The 17644-nt window shown below is 33.3% G+C and overlaps 3 protein-coding genes across 4 annotated transcripts; 1 reads left to right on the forward strand and 2 right to left on the reverse strand.

The window, feature by feature from the left end:
* The first annotated feature begins 2133 nt into the window (after window positions 1–2133).
* LOC109535710 (flexible cuticle protein 12) lies at window positions 2134–3028 on the forward strand. Its single transcript, XM_019901644.2, has 3 exons — window positions 2134–2218; window positions 2581–2699; window positions 2784–3028. Exons 1-3 carry the CDS (start codon window positions 2210–2212, stop codon window positions 2977–2979), a joined length of 324 nt encoding a protein of 107 aa, XP_019757203.1. The 5' UTR covers window positions 2134–2209; the 3' UTR covers window positions 2980–3028.
* A 4269-nt stretch (window positions 3029–7297) lies between these two features.
* On the reverse strand, window positions 7298–8529 carry LOC109535803 (flexible cuticle protein 12). Its single transcript, XM_019901808.1, has 3 exons — window positions 8452–8529; window positions 7819–7937; window positions 7298–7532 (listed from the first exon to the last, which is right to left on the reverse strand). The coding sequence occupies exons 1-3, from the start codon at window positions 8458–8460 to the stop codon at window positions 7337–7339; spliced, it is 324 nt and encodes a 107-aa protein (XP_019757367.1). The 5' UTR covers window positions 8461–8529; the 3' UTR covers window positions 7298–7336.
* Window positions 8530–13661: 5132 nt separating this feature from the next.
* Window positions 13662–16414, reverse strand: LOC109535801 (flexible cuticle protein 12). Of its 2 annotated transcripts, XM_019901805.2 has the most exons (3): window positions 16332–16414; window positions 15535–15653; window positions 13662–13912 (listed from the first exon to the last, which is right to left on the reverse strand). In XM_019901805.2, exons 1-3 carry the CDS (start codon window positions 16338–16340, stop codon window positions 13720–13722), a joined length of 321 nt encoding a protein of 106 aa, XP_019757364.1. In that variant the 5' UTR covers window positions 16341–16414; the 3' UTR covers window positions 13662–13719. The 2 variants fall into 2 exon arrangements, with proteins under 2 accessions (XP_019757364.1, XP_019757363.1); XM_019901804.2 differs by lacking the exon at window positions 16332–16414 and having other exon boundaries at window positions 15535–15665.
* Window positions 16415–17644: the final 1230 nt, after the last annotated feature.

Genomic DNA, 17644 nt, shown 5'->3' on the forward strand with positions numbered 1-17644 from the left:
TCTTAGATTACCGTTGAAATATGTAATTTGCCTGCCGCCGGCTACATACTAGTAATTACGTAAATAATTTTTTCCTCTCAAATGTTAATTGTGTCGTATAGAAATGCATTTAAACGCATCTATGATGACCTAGATGTCTTCTTACGCCAAGTAGGCAACTTTTGATGACTTCCAATTTCACTTATGTCGAGTGCTATACAATGCTTTCAGTTATCGGCAAAATCGAGAGTTTCTCTCCTACTACCAAAAAATGGTGGTGTAATATAAGACGAGCTTTTAGAGGTAAAAACGACATTATGTCCAAAATTAATTTATCAAGAGTCACAATTGGACCAAGAATTGCCATTTTTCGACAATCCTTTTTGCTCTGCTCATGGGGTAATTGTGTTGTCTTTGTTCTTCAGGCATGTACTGAACATGACTTGCCAAGCAGCATGGAAATCCACGATAGATTATTTTCATATTCAGGGGACTTATCAGAAAAAATATTTTTAATGCCAGGAGGTGATCCATAAATTGAAATCGAGTTTTGGCGTATTTTATTATTATGTCTTACACTTCTGTCGGTTGTGTGGAGGCAGTTAAAACTATGGTCGCATTTCTCCGGCGGCGATTGTGGAGGTTTCACTGTACGAGTCTTTCAACACGCTTCTTGGAAATGGTTCACAAAACCATTCATTTTAACGGCATCCGCAAATTGTACAATAATGCTGATTGAATGTTTGATTACTGTAGCAAAATAATGTTCCTTTATGTATAGTGTATATTTGAAATATTTTCATAAAAGTTAGAATATTGGAAAATTACTCTTGCTGGTCATATATTGAAATTTCATCTTGTTGCCTGTGGAGATCTCGAAAAAAATGCTTGAATTATATGTTAATTAGCAAGAAAGTGGTAATATTTCAATTATTATTTGTTGTTATCACACACAGTTTCAATTGAAGCGATTCAATCTAATGAGGCTTCTGTTTTCATACCCCACGATTAGCAAAGTTGAAAGCTTTTCGTTCTTGCATCAATTTATCCACGCTATGTGCACATAGAAGAAATAGATAATGAATTTGTGCAACAGTTTTACGATTTCAAAATCGTTTTCTTGGTCATTTCGTCCAAAATGATTGCCTTTTAAAAAGACACTAATTTTTACTCAGTTCTTCTATTACAGATAGAGTGCTCTTGTTGCACAACAAAGAACGAACTCTTTATCAAAAGCTAATCGAGAGCCTATATGACCAACGACACACTTATGCTCACGCTGTAAGAGAAAAATTCCATTTAATAAAGAAATTAGTTTAGAAATTTTACCTTCTCGTTTCGATAGTAAATCTTCAATCATGTTCAAATAATATCTGATAAAGAGTATATTCATAAATTGTTTAATAAGGCTAAATTACTACAAATATGTAAAAAATCGCTCTGACTTCTCTCAGCCTAATTGTTTTAGAAAACAAGATAAATAAAATTAATAAAGAATTTAGGTGTATGCTCCTTTGGCCTATTTCAGATTTGAGCATAGTTTAGTTTTAGTAACAAAGTTGTAAATTTGTCGCCAACCCTAAATATTGTTGAAACTTTTTTTCTGTTTCCGATTTTGAAAGCGATGTTGTCACAACTTTTTTCTATCATATGCACTTTTTCTGTGAATTATAGTTGCGCTAACTTATCTGGCCTAGTGTATTTCTCGCTTTGTTTGATGTAATAATGTATATTTTAAAGAAAAACTCGAACGGTTTAACAAATCCTTGTTCATGTGTCAACTTTTCATCCGGTTTATGTGATAGGAATCTAAAACTTTTAGTTTTTCATGAGTTTTGAGTATCTTCATTTTTTCATTGTTTGTGTAGGTTAGTAAGATGTTTTTCAGAAACCGAACAAAAGTGTCTGAAAAATAGATGGAAAGTTGGCAAAATTTGCTACAAGTTTTTCGCTATTTGGATCTTGACTTTTATAATTGCATATTTTCACAACATATTGACTTCGATCGATACAGCAAACAAGAGCCTTCATTAACTAACAACCTCTAAAATGCTTAATAATCCACGCAAAGGTCAGCAGAAGTGAAATATTAAATTAACTACTACCGAAATTCAATCCGTATGTCAAAATAGGCTTTTTGGTAGGGGACCGATTCACTCCATTATAAGAAGAAGATATTTTTAGTTAAATCATCAGTTTTATCAATTGAGCCTGCCAAAAATCATTCACCATGAAAGTAGTAAGTAAATATTTGCATTTGGTGACATTTTTGGACTCATCTGTAAGATGATAACTTTCATTTATTACTTAATACTGCGCCGCGATAATCAAGTTTGTGAGGCAACAGTTTTTCTCTGTCTATTTAACACCTACTCAGATAGTATCGAATAATGACAATAATTCGGTTTTTAAAGATAAGGCCAATAAATTTACACTTAGCTAAAAAAATAAACGGGTGTGATATTTAAAGCTAGTCAATGAATTATGTTATTAATTATGCATCTCTTTACTAAGTGGTAATTGCACATGGATGTATAATTTTAGTTTCTTATATTGATATCAGTTAACTGAGTTGTTAACTAATAATAATGTTTTGTACAGGCAATTGTCCTTTTTGCGGTGTTAGCTGTCGCTCTTGCTGCTCCCCAAAATCCGGATGCTGAGGCTGTCGTGCTCAGACAAGAAAATGACAACATTGGCGTAGAGGGTTTCAACTGGGCGTAAGATATTCCATTTAAAAAAAAATGTGTTATTTCTTCGTAAATTTTAAGCTGAAATCACTTACATCGCGTTTGCTTTCTTAGCTATGAAACAAGCAATGGAATTTCGCATCAAGAAGAAGGTCGACTTATCAATGCTGGATCAGAAAATGAAGCAATCGCTGTCAGGGGTCAATTCCAATACACCGGAGCTGATGGTGTTGTATACACGGTCAGATACGTAGCTGATGAAAACGGGTTCCAACCGGAAGGTGCTCATTTACCCGTTGCCCCATCATAAGTAACTCTTTAGAACGGTTTTGTTATGCAATAAATTTGAAAAAATCTCATCAAGTGATTTTATTTTAACGGAAATACAATAGCAAAGCATCTCAGTCTTGCCTGAGCTCCCCTTTTTTTCACTTCCTACAGTTCCTGTGAAACCCTAAAGAAGAATCATCTTTCGCACAAGCAAAGACGTTTTGTAGAATTCGAAACCGTTAATTAGCGTTCAGTCTTTAATTCGCAAATTTTGAAGTGTTTTTTTTTTAATCTACCCCTGACAACATTTTCGGAATTAAATAAGACCCCATTTCTGTGGTTTTACTTTTACTGCCAAGTTTCTGGCACTCTAACAGCTGACTTACTCTAACCAGCATTCTGGAACAATCGAGAAATCTGAATCGGCATTGAGCATTTTCATGCGCATTATTTCTGTTTCTTGAATTACTATAAATCTTGCTTACTATAAAATATTTATGCTTTCAAAACGATTTTCATATTTTTATTGTAAAAGTGAGGTGGTTTGTTAATTTACTAATTTCTTACAAGATTAGAACCCATAAAGCATAAACAGTGTGATTGTGATTTAGCTTTAGTTCAAAGTTTAAAAAACTATTTTGAAATTTAAATGGTTAATGTATATGTATGAACGTGTGCAGTTTACGTATAAATGATTGTATTTTGTACTCAAGAAGTGCTTATATCAGATTTTTGTTATAACTTTTTTATAAACAAATCTGCATTTCCAAAGCAACCAGATGAATCAAAGATTTATAACCGATATACTTTATACAGGGTTCCGCATTTCAATTTCTTCCTTGTACTACAAAGAGAGCGAAGCAAAAAAAACGCTTTTCTGAATTTTCTATCCGTGATGTGTACTTTACTTCTGTGTATATTCTAAAAACTTTAATTAGTTAATACTTTTTTTCGAGGCATTAACTACAAATCGTATAACGACTTTAATCCCAATTTAGTAAATTGCTCATAGTTGTATGTTTGTAGCTATCGTAGTATGTTTCGTGGATTATGATTACCATAAACGTATCTTCCACATGGTTTCTAAATTAGATAGCAAACTTTTTAAGTTGTAAAACGGTCATTTTCATTTGTTTGTCGCAGTTTATAAAATCATATGTGCAAGTGAACAATGATGACTATGATCAACGTTAATACTCTTAAATAAATTTGAATCTTTATGCGATTATCTGAATGATTAAATATTACGACAATTTTAAAACCTGGCTACAAAAAGGACATTATTAAACAAACTACAGCATTTATATGTTCGAAGCAATGCCATTTTCATGCAGGCAAAACTAATACTGGAATAAAATGACCTTGCTTTCATGCTTAAAAGATTTGGTATAAAAATTAGTTTCTAACTCGTATGTTTATCTTTTGGTATGTTAGGATGATTTCGCTACATTTTTCCTCAACAAAAGGAAATATACTTTTTTCGACTTGGGAACGATATATTTTAAGATAATCACTGCTGGATAATGCGCTGGAGTTCCATTTTATTGTAGCAGGGTTACATTATTCCGAGCTATGGGTAAATGTCTAAGAACATTTTGATTTATTTTGAGAAAATTCGTGATGCAAGTGGCCGAATCTTCGATATGGAGCCTAAGAATTTCGCACCACACATTCATTCACTGACCATCTGTGTTGCTGATCAACTTGCATATTAATCATTGAATGACGGTCAAAGCAAGAATGAAAGTTATTGGCTCATCTGTTTGGTTTAAATGTGGTGATATCGGAAAACAACACAGCATCAAAAAGTAAAATCGTTGCTTAATTTTCTCTTTTTGGCCATTATCAAATTCGAAATGTTGGCGATAATTTGCATGAAATTATTATTAATACAGCAGATGATAAGCATGGAAAGGCAGACTTTAAAAGCTCGTTGATCGGATCTGTCGCTTACCGTTAAAAAAAGAATTCGCCGTACCGTTCGCATTTTGATTGGTGCAACAGCACTGTTTTTAAAATTTTTTTTTTAGTGTAAAAAATGGTATATTGTGTTTTTTGCATTATTGTTGTCCGGGTGCCTATGTTCCGAATGTTTTTCTTTCTTTCAGTTGACCCAGAAACCCACTCTGTCAAAGGAAGTTCACCAAGCTCTTTTTTACTCTACTTGTGGGTTATTGCAACGATATGTAGGAAGCCTTCATGAGTATGAAAATAGTCGCTTTTGATTGGTATGTTCGCTTTTTAATTATACATCCCACGGTCAGAAAATATAGATATTAGATTTTTTGTGAAAAATTGATGTTTATTTTGGATCTGTTGGCATTTAATTGATACCTTTGGAGTTAGAGTAGTTCTATGAATTGTTGTCAATATTTAAAAACATATTTTAGAGAAACTTTCCTTTGGGGGACGGACTGGAAGAAGTTAATATTTGCTTCCGTTCCTCATAATACGTCCGAGGTACTCAAGACAATCAATCCATGTGCATATTCTCTTAATTTGCTTTGATTGTAATTTCCTATTTTTCATGGTTCGTTTCTTATTTGCTCCCCCCGAAGATCCGATCTGGAGCTTGAAACTCCAGACTCTTTTAATAAGAACATATCCATGATGTTGTACTAGGGAAAAATCAAATATTTGAGGTGGTTTCATGTTGCCTTCCTCAAGGGGAGGATATAGGAAAGGGTTGTATGTGTTTTAGTTAGGATATAAGGGTAGGACATGAAAACGTCCCGGTTTAGGTATGGGCGGTTTTCCAGAGCTCGCGTCTCTGTCGGAATCACAGAAAGTGTCCACCCGCAACCGCATAAATGGAAGGGCCTGATCTGACAAAATAGTAATGTTTGTAATATTAACTGATAATTTTATAGTTGAAAATATATACATATTCCATAGCGGTTGCATCAATTGTGTTTGTATAAAAATAATAGTTGAATGTAAAGCTCCATCTAAGTCAATAGTAACATCGGCTCCTGGTATTTAGCAAGCAAGTTTTACTATCGTTGAATGTAGTCGAATAAACTGATACCGACCACCGCGAGTGTTGGCAATCAAATCAAAAATGAAAGTGAAGACGAACAACAGAATCAAGGTAATTAGGATATGGCATTGTAACCGCTTTTCCTTATTAATTGAACTCTGACATTATGTATGCACGTGGTCACACTAAGGCCGTAGTTCTCATTTATTTGCTAAGATTAAAATTTAAGAAACACTTATTATATAAGTCATATGGAACCAGCTAAAGCTATCTTTAATTATAGAAGGTGTTTCATGAGGTTGGGGCATTATTTCAACCACGTATTCTAGATCCAAAAATAACCCTAGCCTGTTATATAAATGATAGCCCAAAAATGCTGGATACGGATTTACAGGGTGTTGAAATTTAATATAAAACATATAAAATTATATATTTTTTTTAAAACGCGTGAAGATATTTGAGCAAAATTTTGCAGTAAAATTATTTACGCCACTGTATTTTTTAAATTATTTCAAATGTTTCTGAAATTCTTTGTTGTATTCAAAATAAAATATATCCATTGCGTTTTCTTACTATGTCATATTGGATACATTTAAATGAGAACCACGTAATGGAGCAGATAAAAACTGATGATAGCGGCTTGTTAAAATTATTAATTTTTCATTAATAATTTTGGAAACCATACCGCTTCTTATTGCCAGTGCAACGTCATCAAGGAGGTATGGAAATTTATTCTGCAGCGGGGAAAAATATTTTCCGTGCGTAAATCGATTATTGATAAGAATGGGGCTAATAAAATAATCGTCAATTGCTCCACACTCGGTTATTAAAAATGTTTGATCATGGTGTTATTTACGCTGTTCACGTTGACATTGTTCTTAACCAATAGAGAAACGGCATTTATTTTTTATACCAATCAGATTGCGATCATTCTTGTCTAAATTGCTGGAGACTGCCACTGCCACTACATTTGGGTTTTGTTTTTATAGAAGAGTGTTCAGTACGTTGTTGTAAGTTTTATATTTAGGTTTAGAGTTCTTCAGTATATTATTAATCCACAAATCATAACACTCCGTCATTTTAGAAGCCTCAAAGATACATTTAGAAAAGTCAACTTTATTAAACAAATGGTGGAACTTACCTTTTGTAAATATAACTATTAATCTCTTCCAAAAAAGTGTTATATTGGAATCCTACTATGTCCAAAAAACTCTTTAAATCATTAGGCTTAGCTTATTTTCCTGTTTCACTGATGTTACTTATATGAATAGTATTAATGCATATTTTAATAATTTCGGGTTGCTGCTACTTCTGTCGTAACCATAAGAAAGTTATAAGTTTATAAATACGGGAGCTTGCAAGTGGAAATTAAAACTTGTTTGTTGTTAAACATTTTTATTTATCGGAATAGTCATTTTCACTGGGGGGCCACAGGTAAATGAGCACCTTGTGGCTGAAAACCGTTTTCATCAGCAACGTAGCTGACACTGTACAACACACCATCTGCACCAGTATATTGGAACTGACCACGGACGACAAGAGCTTCATTTTCGGCTCCTGCGTTTACAACTTGTCCTTGTTCTCCAGCCGCAATTCCGTTGCTAGTTTCATAGCTGAAAACATTAATCAAACGTCTACATTTTCACTCGCATGTAAAGTTTTTAGCAATGCATTTTTCGGTTACTACCTTCCAACGATATAAAATTTTAGCTCCCAAATGTATCTACTTTTGAGAATATTTCGCAGATCTTAGTAGGTTTAAAAGCATATTTTAAGTACGCAAATCAAAGGCATTCTACAAATGTGGACTGTGAAATGTGAAATATAATTTAAACTGAAGTAAGTTTGAAATATTGAAGCCAGCCAGAGTTGAAAGTACCCAATGCATTAAGCAATTACCTGAAATTGTAGCCATCGACACCAATGTTGTCCACTTCATTTCTGAGCACTGCAGCTTGAGAATCAGGAGTTGGTGGTGCAGCTAGAGCAACGGCGGCAATTGCGAAAATGATGATTGCCTGCATTAACGTGGACATTAGTTAACTGATTTAGTTTACGGTTTTTACATACAAATGTCCACTTTCGTCATTTACATCTGTTTTAGTCTATTGCGATTTCCATTATTATATGGATTAATTTGATTCGGTTGAATCGGTATGAATAATCAGCTTGCTTCAGAGTTTTAATAAATACCTGTCACTGAAGTACATATATGTAATATATCCAAATTAGACAAAATATTATAATATATTGACATTTAGGTCGTTAGGGCACAAACTATTGTTCGTGGATTATAGGAATTAAAATATGTACTCCCAATGATTTTCTGTTAGATTCTGTGTGCGGAATCGTGCTAATACAGAAATTATTTCACAGCTTTCTAGGCTGATGTTTTAAGTATGCAAATAGTCGTTGATTTCGGAATAGGAGAAAAATATTGAATGGTATTCTATTATCTCAATGTAGACGTATGTTAAATATGATACAACATTGCAAAATATTGATCTTTTGTATGCTGTTTATATCACTTACGACTTTCATGTTGATGGTTGGGTTGGATGGTGTGTATCGACAAACTGCAACTGATGATTTATTTCTAAACTTGATTTCTATTTATACGTTTCATTCCTACCACCCGAAATGTTGATATGGTTAGTTTAAATATATGCAAAATTTTTAACCTTTCGAAATAATTTGATTAGCTGGAATAAATGTTAAAATTACATGACCCGTTGGGTGTAAAACTAGGTAAAAAAAATGATGACTGTATTCTTGAAGATTTGATTTTACCAAACTGAAAGTTAAATAATTTGAATGCAACTGTTGATTTTAGTTTGCGGACTTTTACAGCTACTGATGTTCCTTTGCTCTTATCATAATTTGAAAATAAAGTGTGAAAAATATAGAAACATTTTTTGTTGAAAATTTGTTGAATATATTAACAGTTGAAAATTGTCGTTTTAACTTCAAAATATGAATGTGTGAAATTAAAACGACACTCGTCTAGAATTTGTTGATGAAAATTCAAAGCGGCAAATATGTTTTTTGCCATTAACAGGCATATAAAGTGCGCGACATTTGATTACTCTCACCTAATGATTGTGACTAATTTTTACTAATGCTTAAAATTTTCATTCGTAAGCTACATCAAACACTAGATTAAAGATTTTAACAATATTTCTTTGATAATTTGTCTTACAATTTCGTATTCTGCATTTGATTTTTTTGTAAAGCAAATATTGTAATTTTTGATGAGAGACTTGATTAGTCTCATATTTTTAATTAACCTAGAACACAACAGTTAATCCTAATGCTTATTTTAATATTTCGTATGCCCTCCCTGCTTCTCAATGACTGCTAACATTCGATGAGGCAATTCATTGAATACATTTTCTATTAGATTTACTGGAACTTCGTCCCAGGCGGCTCTAACAGCGGTGATTAATTCTTATCTATAGTCTTCCTCCAGTATAAACGCGTTTGACCAACCAATCCAATCAGTTTTCTATGATATTTATGTCTAGGGAAATAGCAGGCCAGTCCAGAACTAAAATATTATTAGCAGTCAACCAGGTTTGGATTATTTGGGTGGTGTGAATTGGCGCATTGTCTTGTTGTAATATTCAATCTTGATCCGGAAATAAAGCTCCAAATGCTTTTGAGCAGTTTGCCGACCTTCTAGAAACTCGATGCCAACTCTGCCTTGACTTGAAATTGCTGTCCAAATCACTACTGAACCTGCCCGACTGTGACGGCGAGCCAAAAATTTCTCTTCCATCCTGACGTCATGAAAGTAATATTGGAAACCATCAGGACCATCCAGGTTAGACATTTTTCATCCGTAAAAACGGCATTTTTCCATTCCTCTGTAGAGTTACACTGAATGCGTGAAAATTCTAAACGTTCTTGTCGATGACGTGCGAGCAGCAAAGGATTCTTGCGTAGTTTTCTTCTCTTTAATTTTGGACAGTCTTTATTACCCTTGCCAAAGAAATTCTAAAGCAGGGGGAAGTGAAAACAAAAAGACTAGAGATAAATAAACAAATTTAGAAAAAATTGGGGGTTTAATACAATATGAAATCAATTTTAATCCGTTGATCTGCTAAAATGTCGTAAATAAAAGCAGCGCTGATTCCCATACTTGGCGCTTCGGACTGCGGAAACCTTTCAGTTTCCTCCATAGTTATACTTTTATCGATTTTCTGGCTCGTGTCAATGGCAATATTAAGAACCACCGCTGTAGCAGCAACAATTCTGGTGGTATCTAGTAATGATACTTCCAAGCACTTTTCTAAACGTTTAAAACGACCTTTCCATACACCAAAAGCGCCTTGAATAACAATCCTTGTTAAAATATATGCGGTATTATATCGCTGATCGGCTCCTCTTTTTGGGTTTTTCAATGTTTCTGAAGTATACAATATCTATTTTGGGCATAAGCACTATCTCCATGGAACTGCCATAAAAAAATCATCAGAACCTGGCTAATGAATAACAATATAATTAAGTTCGGTAAAGCTACAGCTTCATTGTTCATGCATTTCATTCACCTTGGCTTGCTATTTCAATGTGGGTGCCGTTTATAGGTGGCCAATCACTCCAGGAAAACTTGCAACTTGATGAAACTGTCGGATTTTAATTGGTCAAAATGCACCAAAATTAATCTGGAGTACGCTATGAGGGGACGAAAAGCCACACTAATTTCTCACTCACTTATGGTACGTAACGCGCATGTCTTCAATTCAAAGTTAGGGACAGTTTAGTCACTCATTTAAGAAAATGGTTTCTGAATACGGTTAGGATGAGATGAGTCTGATTTTAGTGTGAGTGATGGTTGAGCGTCGTTCTTGAATTCGGGCCTTAGTGTTGTTGAAGTTGTGCGTCCTCGTCGATTCTTTCTGTAGTTTTCGCTGTTTTTTAAATAAACATTGATTACCCGTGAGCTGCACCCGATTTTTCTTGCAATTTCTCTTTTTTAATAATTCTCCTGTCGATAAGCTTGAATTCGCCCTCTTTCTTCTAACGATAAACTTTTACCGCGTACCATATCAATACCAATCGCTTTTAGAACACTCAAATAAACTCAAATTACTATTAGATAACTGTCAATCCGTTGTCAAGTGACATGGTTTTGTTTCTTCTACTTGCCTAGCGACCTACGATTCTAAAAGTGGATGAGAATAATCAAGTGTCGCACTATCAATTATTATAGTTGCTTCTAACAATTTCTCCATTGTGAAATACGAGTGAATTAAACGAATTGTTGGACAAATACTATTAAAACATTGTATCCAATGATACATATGGCTTGTTTATCAAAATTTTGACCATTAACAAAAATGGTTTCAAATCTGTTGGTGAGAGTAATCAAGTGTCGCGGACTGTAGCTTTTGTCAAGAATAACAAGCTTTTGTCAAATTGTGAATTAGTTTTAAGCTTCGTTCTGTACACCAATATGCTATATGCGGATATGCTATGAGTTATGGGAAAATGCCATAGTAACATAGCAGAAGCTGTAAGAACGTACGCCAACAAAGACTGAGAAACACTGGATGATTGGCTCCAGGAATTGCAGAAAGAGGGCAGACTTCGGATTGCAGTTCGTGAAGGCCACGCGCCGTTATCATACCATATAAAGCCGTACGAACGATTATGGAATTTCGAAGCCCACGTTTTATCTTATTTTTGAACCCTCTCTATTACATGTTATAGGTATACACTGTCGTCTACTTGAGTTAGCGTCATATGGGAAACTTTTTATGATTCATTTTAAGGAAAAGGTCATTCTTCATTAAAAATTCTGCTTGGATCAAAACCTAAAACGCAATCATTAGATTGTTTTGTTTTCGAGTTGTATACGAGGTATATTAGGAAATGCACTCTACCATGTACCATGCATGTAAGATACACAAGGCACAAAGGCACATTAAATCCCTGGCCTACCAAACACCCGTACAAATTGAGCTGGAGTTGATTAACCGAATACAAGAAGATGTGCGATCCCAGAAATGCTGCTGATTTCACGGCACTAACATGTTAGGAGTTTAACGGGCAGGACTTCCAACAACTCTTGTGAGTTACCAACAGTTCAAAACGGTTCTTGTCAAACGCAGAGATTCATATCTAAGGATTTCATTTCACAGCCAATCACTATAATGTTTCACCTAACTTTCTATAGGAGGTACTGTTGACATTTACAGGTTACCATAGCCTAATTAATTCGCACCTGAGTTTTTGATGGGACGTATATAAATAATATTAGTGGGCATATTACCTTGAAAAACCATGTTGCCGACCTTCTAATCTAGTTTTTTGCATTTATCTCTGTTCTTGATAAGAATTTTTTTTCTATTTTTCTGTAGTCCCTAAACTTACCCAGACAACATCCCCAATGAAATCGCCCCAACTTTGGATCACCCGCTATACTACTGTAACCCAAACTTAACTGACTTAGCACCTTTCCAGTGAGGAATATAATATTAATTATATGGAATAACGGAGCTGTAAAATATCAATGAAGTATTTCACTAATTTCGTATTAATGCTCTCAATGTCTGGAGTATAGTCATATACCTGCTATATTTTCAGACGTACTCACATCCACGTTCAGTCCGTGTTTTTTCGTGATTTCATAATTATTTTATTTATTTCTGTTTTCTCTTGATGCATCTGAAATTATCACTTTAATTTTCTTGAATATTTGCTAATTGCTGTTTATTAATATCTTCTTTATTCTATGGCTTACTATGGATGAGTGAAATGCTCAGTTATAACACACAATGCAACAAAATGCAAAATATTTCCATTATTATGAAAGATTGTTGCTTGGCAATTGCGTGATTAACATTTCGGCTCGTGATTTTGTAAAAAATGACATGTACGTCTATGACTAGAGTGTTTTACGCTGGCAAAATGTCATGACAACAGCCTGCTTTCGACTGTTCTATCCATACATACCTGGACAAAGCCAACATCATGCTTAATTTTTCAGCCGCAAAACCACTACCTATTCTGGCAAAACTCCTACCTGAACCTGAAAAGTCCGTTACGTTAAAGTAAAAAACCATTATCAGTTTGGCAAGTCTCACTTATTTTCAACATTATTTTGTTTTTAGTAGAAGTGTTATATTTCAGTCAGCATCAGGTGAAGGTCCATTTGTTAAAAATAATTCTTAGCGAATATTTTTGCTACGATTGCGCATCTGTTAATAATTTAGGTCATCAATGAGTGTCCAATACACCACATAGTACTCGGAATATTTGCTAAGAATTCGTTAAAACATGCATGAAACCGCTAGAAACGTATTAAAAATATTAAAACGATGTTTTCAATTGTAAACTAAATTAAAGTGATTTAATGCAGATCCAAGCTACAATATGTCATGCATTGTAGTTGACCATACTAACTTTTGCTTAACAAATGGCGCTTATGACTGTATATTATCGCACTTCTTAGAAAATATAGACACAAAAATTAGTTACGGGCGTTGGGTAGTGTCAAGCTAATGTATCTTAATCCTCCTACAAGTCGTGCTGGAAAATTGCTGTGTAAAGTCATATAACACACAAGCCCAACATTTTTGTTGATGCAATGGAAGTTCGAAGCAATCTTTTAGCATCACCATTTTTTAATGCGCTACATGAAATTGTATTGTGCTTTTACAAGCACTGTTTCAGATAATGGCAGCTATTGTGGCCATATACAGTGGATGGCATTTTATATAGTAATGAAAAAATTCGTCTAGTCGGCTATTTAACTTTTTATTGATCTGTGTTATAACTAGCTTAAACAATATATCACTATGGTGCAACTGGTAAATGAGCTCCTTCAGCCTGGAAACCGTTTTCGTCAGCAATATAGCTCACAGAATAAACAATTCCGTCTGCACCAGTATATTTGAACTGGCCACGGACAGCAATAGCTTCATTTTCAGACCCAGCGTTTACGACTTGTCCTTGTTCTCCTGCAGAAATTCCGTTGCTAGTCTCGTAACTGAAATTTGTTTTCACATTCAACTATTTATAGAACTATTTAGCTGGAAAAATAAATACGAATTTATTATGAAATTATTAACTCGATTGAGTTCTGTACAATTGTAGGTATAACTTCAAAACTTGAATAATTAATTTAGCTTATAACTGGTTATTAAATATTGCAGATGTTTTTCTGGAAATGTTATACAAAGCTTTAAAAAATCGCACATATTTATATTCACAAATCAGTGTTTAAAACTGAGACAATTCTTTTAGTATTTTAAGATAGCTGTCGGTTTAAAAATTTTTGAGATTTAGCTGTGAAACCAAAATATTGTGACTCTTTGTGGGAAACATTTTTAGAATATTAAATTTACGTGATTTGTGAGTATAAAACGTATAGAAATTTTAAACACATTCTTATATATAACTTCTGGTTAAAGCTTAACATTATTATCAATCAAATTAAGATTTGAAACACGTACTAAATTTATACGCGATTTGAACAAAAAGCAGAAATATATTGTATATTGTATAAGTGCAGACTGAATTTTGACCAATCCCTTTTCATCTACAATAGTAAATGTATGCAAAATTGTGAATTTAAAAATTGTTATTAAAATACATTTTGCTTTAGGATAATATATGTTTATATAGGGTGTTTGGAATTCAGGTCTAGTTTATTGAATTAAATATTAGTTTAATGCATATTCGAAACTTATTTCATCAAGAAAATGAAAAAGTGAACCCTTTGTATAAACCGTTTAGATTGTGCCAACATTATTGTTCTAATAATTCAACTTGAAATTGCGGCTGCTAATGTGATTTTTTCTACCTTTTATGATGATCATTTTAGCAACATTATTGTTCGCAACTTTTGTGCTTTGATTTTTGCGTCAACTGCCTTAAGATAGTTTGATTTTACCATATTGTATCAACAACTAGCTAAAGCACAGCTTTTCTGAGGCTGTAATTCCGATTTTCATTTTCAAGTAGAACGTTAAATAATGGGTGTTTTCAATTCAATAAGATTGGTAAATGTAATAAAATGTCTTTCTTTTGCTATTTTCTAAGATATGTCTGCTAATAATTTGCCAATGCTATGTTGTACTACTCAAAAATAACATTTTGAGACAACGTTCATATTTAGAGGAAGTATTTCATACCCTTTTCTAATACTGCGAAAGTATTATCATTTATAACCTTATGTTTAACCGGTTCTACTGTAAACGTTTTGTAACGGATAAAATTAATTTCTTCTTTGTAGCAGAAGGTTAATTTCTTGTTATAGATGCATTTTAATGTAACTATGTAATAACAACTTTGAAAGTCTTCATTTATTGAAAATAATACGATTAATTTTAAAAGAATAAAATGTTTGCACATTTTGAAAAAAACCAATTTTCAATTTCAGATCTTGTATCGATATAAATTTAGTGATTGTAAATATTAAAAATATATATAAAAAATAAGAAAAAGCAACAACATTTTCAAGCCCCAACTCAACAAAAACGTTTTGAAAATATGAATCCGTCTGACCGTTACATTATCGAACATATTCTCGAATAATGTTTTTCTAAATGCCAATGAATAATTCAATAACAAAATCAATTTTCTGAATTCAAAAAGTTAAAAATATACCTGAAATTATATCCATCAACTCCAATATTGTCGACCTCATTTTTGAGTACCCGCGCTTGGGACTCAGGAGTTGGTGGAGCTCCTACAGCTACAGCAACTAAGGCGAATAGGGCAATAACCTGCATTAACATGATTTAAGTTAATATCATGCGTATATAGCGCAGTATTATACTAGAATGCCAACCTTCAAACCGTTAGATCTTTGGCGAGGCAATATAAAATTACAAGCACTGACATTTTCTCCATTGCATTTAACCGAAATATAACTACTAGATGAACTGATATAGATCTAAATGCAAATAATACTCTTCCTCTGGGAGATCAAGGCTCATGTCCCCTAAATACGCTCAGCAATTCATTATATACTGGCAATCAAATATTGGTAGGATTCTTTACCCGGAACTGTGCAAATTTGACATTTTTGGTATTATGGAACACTGCAGAAAAATCATTATTTTTACAAGTAAAAATGTCTATGCATTTTGTTGCTCTCGTAATTACTTCTGATAAATATATAACTAAATATACTTCATACAGTTCTACCAGCGAACGCATACACCCATGTTATATATTACATTGCCAGAAAGTAGAATTTGTCAATAGTTATTGCTGTGATATTTACATATTACGTTCCAACGCATAAGCTCATAAACTGATTAGTGCTTTTCAGACACACAAATGAAATGTGTAAATATTTGCAAAATATGCCTATCTGAAAAAAGGTTACAAATAATTAAGAAAAAGGAAGTATAAAAAGTGTGTTGACTAGGTTAATAGGAAAATTGCTTCAGACTTACTAATTTCATCTTGATGGGTGATTGATGTTTAACACAAACTGCACTGATAATTTTTTCCTAATCTCGATTTCTATTTATATGTTTTGAATCCTACTACCCAAGTTATGGATTTGTTGTTTAATTCTAATATATGCAACAATTTTAACCTTTTGATAGTAATTTTATTGTCATCAGATGAAACTGGTTTTACCGAAATCCGATTTAATATGTATTACTACAGTTTCAATAAAACACAATTGGGAAAAATGACACAAACTGAACGTTAGAAATTATGTACAATAACGGCTTAATGGAGATTGAGAGGCTCCTGACTGAAAACATCGAAGAATAATTGTTGCCAGACTATGCAGTCATGTTCTACATACTCAGTCTGTGACAGAAAATGAAAACACTATTTTTCTTGGGTTAACGTTTCGGCTATAGTTAAGCCATCTTCAAGGCTCAATGAAGATTATCAACAAATTGTGAATATGCAAAACGTTGTGTTTTTTCTGATACTTTTGCAATTGAAAAAATTATAAATGGAACATATAAAAAATTATAAAGGAATTTAAATGCAAATCTATACTAAGACTTATTAATAGTAGCGCCACCCAAGAAAAATTTGAAGTGGAATAAAAACTGTAGAATTTGACAAAATTAATTAGTTGTCTAAAGCATGTCTAAAACTCTAGACTCTAGACCATAATAAATTAGCTGTTTTAAATTTGAAACAAATATCTGTACCTATAACTATGGGTGCTATAAGGAAAAATTTGTAAAATGTTCAAACTTTGACACCCTGTGTTTTGAAAAGTAATTGTTTGCGAACCTATGTTTGTAAGAACTTTTTTTCATATTTTTCGACCTAAAATACAGTCATAAAATTAATGTTCTGTGTTTTAAATCACCCTGTACAACCATCCGCTCTATTGATTATCAGTAAATTAAGATTAGAGCACGAGAGCAACAAAGTCGCTTTAAAGATCAACAAGAACAATACCAAAATAATGGTAGTCGATAAAGTTAACACCTTTCAATTAACTAATCGTTTAAACGAGTACGAACTAGTGGACAGATTTAACTAACTAGTGTCCACCATAACTAATAATGGAGACTGCGAGGCAGAAATTCGAAGAAACTCTCGTCTTCTCCATTCTCTCAACAATTTCTGCAAGCCCCGAATTACGAATTGCAACAAAACACCTCCATAGACGATTTTATCAATAGTACTTGCAGAGTGGGCATACAGGGTGATTCAAAATTGGCGTCATTCCTGTGTCTGTGTTGCCTGGCGCTGTTATAGGAGTACAGAAAAAATAGTCAAAGAAATT

Source organism: Dendroctonus ponderosae, unplaced genomic scaffold (assembly GCF_020466585.1).
Source record: "Dendroctonus ponderosae isolate FM_Combo_2020 unplaced genomic scaffold, Dpon_F_20191213v2 Dpon_F_20191213_3, whole genome shotgun sequence".
NCBI lineage: Eukaryota > Metazoa > Arthropoda > Insecta > Coleoptera > Curculionidae > Dendroctonus > Dendroctonus ponderosae.